This window comes from Sinocyclocheilus rhinocerous, unplaced genomic scaffold (genome assembly GCF_001515625.1).
Source record: "Sinocyclocheilus rhinocerous isolate Xijiao unplaced genomic scaffold, SAMN03320098_v1.1 scaffold409, whole genome shotgun sequence".
Taxonomy (NCBI): Eukaryota; Metazoa; Chordata; class Actinopteri; order Cypriniformes; family Cyprinidae; genus Sinocyclocheilus; species Sinocyclocheilus rhinocerous.
In genome coordinates this window covers 451,000-454,697 of record NW_015635191.1, presented here as the reverse complement: position 1 = coordinate 454,697, position 3,698 = coordinate 451,000, and the positions used below count along the sequence as shown (strand labels likewise).

The window sequence follows — 3,698 nt, the reverse complement described above, 5'->3', positions numbered from 1 at the left end:
TTGTCACTGTAATAATAATAATAATAAATACTCATAATTTCTTGTGCACTTTGTGTTTATATGAAGGAGATCTATTTGATCTTTTTCCCACAATGTTTTTATTCAATTTTCTTTTTCCACAGTGTTTTTATTCAATGCCAAAAGAGCGAGAGTATTTTAACATATGGTCGAATTGTTTATAATAATGCTTCCAGATTTATTGATTTAGTAAAGCATGCTTTCGGTGTTTGTCCTCGTGAGGGAGGCGTGGAAATGACGCAAATGTCTCAGTAGTTTCGTCACCGGCGCTCAGTGATGGATCAGATCAGCGCAGCGGCCGTCGCTTATAATCAGGATTTAACACACAAGGTAATTATTATTGATCAGCCATCCGCTGAATGATGATATTTCTGTCATCTGTTTGACGAGATGAGCATATGGGTTGATGTGATATTCATTCATGTGCTTTGTTTTTGTGATATTTTCTTTCATGTTTGTGATGCTGAGACCTATTTGTCTTGGTGTCTGTTCATTCATTATTAATTTGAAAGTAGACCTAATGCAACACATTGTAGATAAATTATTTTCAAAGACTTGAACGAGTCAGAGCCTCATTTGATAGCCTAATGTTGTCTTATCGGATGGTGATTACAATGTTATGATGTGATAATGGTGAGTACAGCGTGTTATTATAGCATAATCAATGATATTGATTATGGTTTGTTTCTTGGAGATGGTGATTAGAGTGTGTTATGGTGTCTGATAGTGTGATTATAGGGTATTATAGCATGTCATGATGGTTGTTGTTATTATAGGTATGTTATGTGATTGTGGTGATTATAGTGTGTAATGAAACATGATGGTGATTACAATGTTTTATGATGTGATTATGTTATTATAGTGTTAAGTGATGATTGTGATTATAGTATGTTATAATGTTATGATGTTTAATGGTGGTGATTTTAGTGTTATTATGGTGTGATGATGTTTTTACAGTGTGTTATGTTGTGATGATGGTGATTCATAGTTTGTTATGATGTGATTATTTTGTGTTATGTGATGATCATATGCTATGGTTTGTGATGATGGTGAATACGTTGTGTTATGATATCTGATGGTAGCTATTATAGCGTGTAATGATGTGATGGTGATTATAACGTGTTATGTGATGATGATCAGCATATCTCGTTGTCATTAGTGTCAGGTTGCTCTCAGATAGAATGTTTAACACTGAAGTGGTTTATGTACAACACACACACACACACACACACACACACATTAGACTAGAGGCTGCTTAATTTGTGTGTGTTTTAGCCTTGGGTCTCTGGTTTGTTATTCTCTGTGTTCAAGTTGCTGTTACATAACTGAATAAAACTGACACAGGTCTTCTCTCTAAATAAAGAAACAGAGTCACTGTGGACTCTTGTGTTTCACTCATCCTTTATTTCAAATCCCAAGAATCGATCGTTTCCTTACACTCATAGTAAAGCTAAAATATCTGAATGTTAGTGTTCCTGATGAGAGATGAATTCCACAGCATCTGTGTTTCTTCCGCCCAATTACTTCCTGTTGGGGGGGAGCGGTTGTTATGGCAACAACACACCTCCATCAGCACCAGCACTTATCTGTGACTTCACATAGAGATGCACTGATTATTAAACAGTGATTTCTGTTCATATATTCTACATGTTCTTATAATTCACCTCCCTAATCTGTCGTATTCTGAGTGTCTCTCTTCATCTTCTCGTCTTGTAGACCATCCTGGTGGGAGACAGCGGAGTGGGAAAGACGTCTCTACTGGTTCAGTTTGATCAAGGGAAGTTTATCCCTGGATCGTTTTCTGCGACGGTGGGAATCGGATTTACGGTAATTCACCCTGTTAATCGATAATAGTAAGATTTTTAATGCTTTTTTTTTTTTTAAAGAAGACTGTTCTGCTCACCAAGCCTGCATTTATTTGATCCAAAGTACAGCAAAAACAGTACAATTTTGAAATATTTTTACAATTTAAAATAACTGTTTTCTATTCCAATATATATTAAACTGTAATGTATTTCTGTGATGCGCAGCTGTATTTTCAGCATCATTACTCCAGTCTTCAGTGTCACATGATCTTCAGAAATCATTCTAATATGCTGATTTGCTGCTCAAGAAACATTATTATTATTATTATTATTATTATTACTACGTTGAAAACAGCTGAGTAGAATTTTTTCGGGGTTCTTTGATGAATAGAAAGCTCCAAAGATCAGCATTTATATATATAGTCAGTATAAAAAGAAATGATATAAATTAATTCTTTTATTTAGCAAGGATGCTTTAAATTGATCAAAAGTGATGATAAAGACATTTATTATGTTACAAAAGATTTATATTTGAGATACTTCTGAACCTTCTGAACTTTCTGTTCATCAAAGAAACCTGAAAAAATTATACTCGGCTGTTTTCAACGTAATAATAATAATAATAATAATAAATGTTTCTTAAGCAGCAAATCAGCACATTAGAATGATTTCTGAAGATCATGTGACTGGAGTAATGATGCTAACAATTCAGCTTTGAAATCACAGGAATAAATTACATTTTAAAGTCTATTCAAATAGAAAGCAGTTATTTTAAATAATGAAAATATTTTAAAATGTTACTGTTTTTGCTGTACTTTGGATCAAATAAATGCAGGCTTGCTGAGCAGAAGAGACTTCTTTAATAAACATTAAAAATCTTTTGAGTGTACCTGTCTCCTCTGTGAATATATCAATGGATAGAGAAACAGATGAAGAGATTTAAACCTGGAGAATGTCACACCTGATGCATCTGCTGTATAATGCTGTATAATGCTCACTGCTTCTCTGTTGTCAGAATAAAGTGCTCACTGTGGATGAGCTGAAGGTGAGATTACAGGTGAGTGAATCTGAGTTTGTGAAGCGTTAATGTATCAGCAGTGCATCTCATTATAACGGATGAATGTGAATGATCTGCCGTCTCAGATCTGGGATACGGCGGGACAGGAGAGGTTTCGGAGCGTCACACATGCGTATTACAGAGACGCTCAGGGTGAGAAATGATTAACCCTTCACTGTCTGTCAGCGTTGTGGTTTTATTCTAATCGATGATCGTTTTATTGTTGATCTCACAGCTCTTCTCCTGCTCTATGACATCACCAGCAAATCCTCCTTCGACAACACAAGGGTACAAACTCTGATTATCAGTCAGGACACTTCAGTTCAAGCCATTCGATGCACATGAACACATGTAAAATAAATAATAGAATAATAATATCTAGTTTGTCCTCCTGAGGTTGATGGTCAGCTGAATGTTAAACACTTGTTGAAAAAACTGTGTCATTAAAACATAGTGTCATTATTTTATAATCGTTAAGATATTAGTGTAGTTTTTGTTAATATTTGAAATTTGTTTTTATTTTATATTTCATAAAATTAAATTTTTATGAATTAAATTTTTATAATTAGTTATATATATATATATATAGTTTTATGATTATTAAGAACTTATTTTTATTCTTAGTTTTTATTTCAATTTTAGTTTTAGTTATTTTAGTCCATCAAGTTAACCAAGTGAAATGTTACTGAAACTACTATTTTATTTCAGTGGAAGTTTATTTTATTTTATAAAGCGGAGAGTTCCGGTGCTTGATTCTGATTGGCTGAGCCGCGTTCGAAGCTGTTGTAAATTACTCTACAAACATACACCTTTGTTTA

General features: G+C 33.7%; 1 protein-coding gene across 1 annotated transcript; it reads left to right on the top strand.

Annotated features, from left to right (window-relative positions):
• The first annotated feature begins 274 nt into the window (after positions 1–274).
• On the top strand, positions 275–3,288 carry LOC107746763 (ras-related protein Rab-37-like). Its single transcript, XM_016561057.1, has 5 exons — positions 275–348; positions 1,735–1,845; positions 2,839–2,880; positions 2,967–3,033; positions 3,116–3,288. Exons 1-5 carry the CDS (start codon positions 295–297, stop codon positions 3,223–3,225), a joined length of 384 nt encoding a protein of 127 aa, XP_016416543.1. The 5' UTR covers positions 275–294; the 3' UTR covers positions 3,226–3,288.
• Positions 3,289–3,698: the final 410 nt, after the last annotated feature.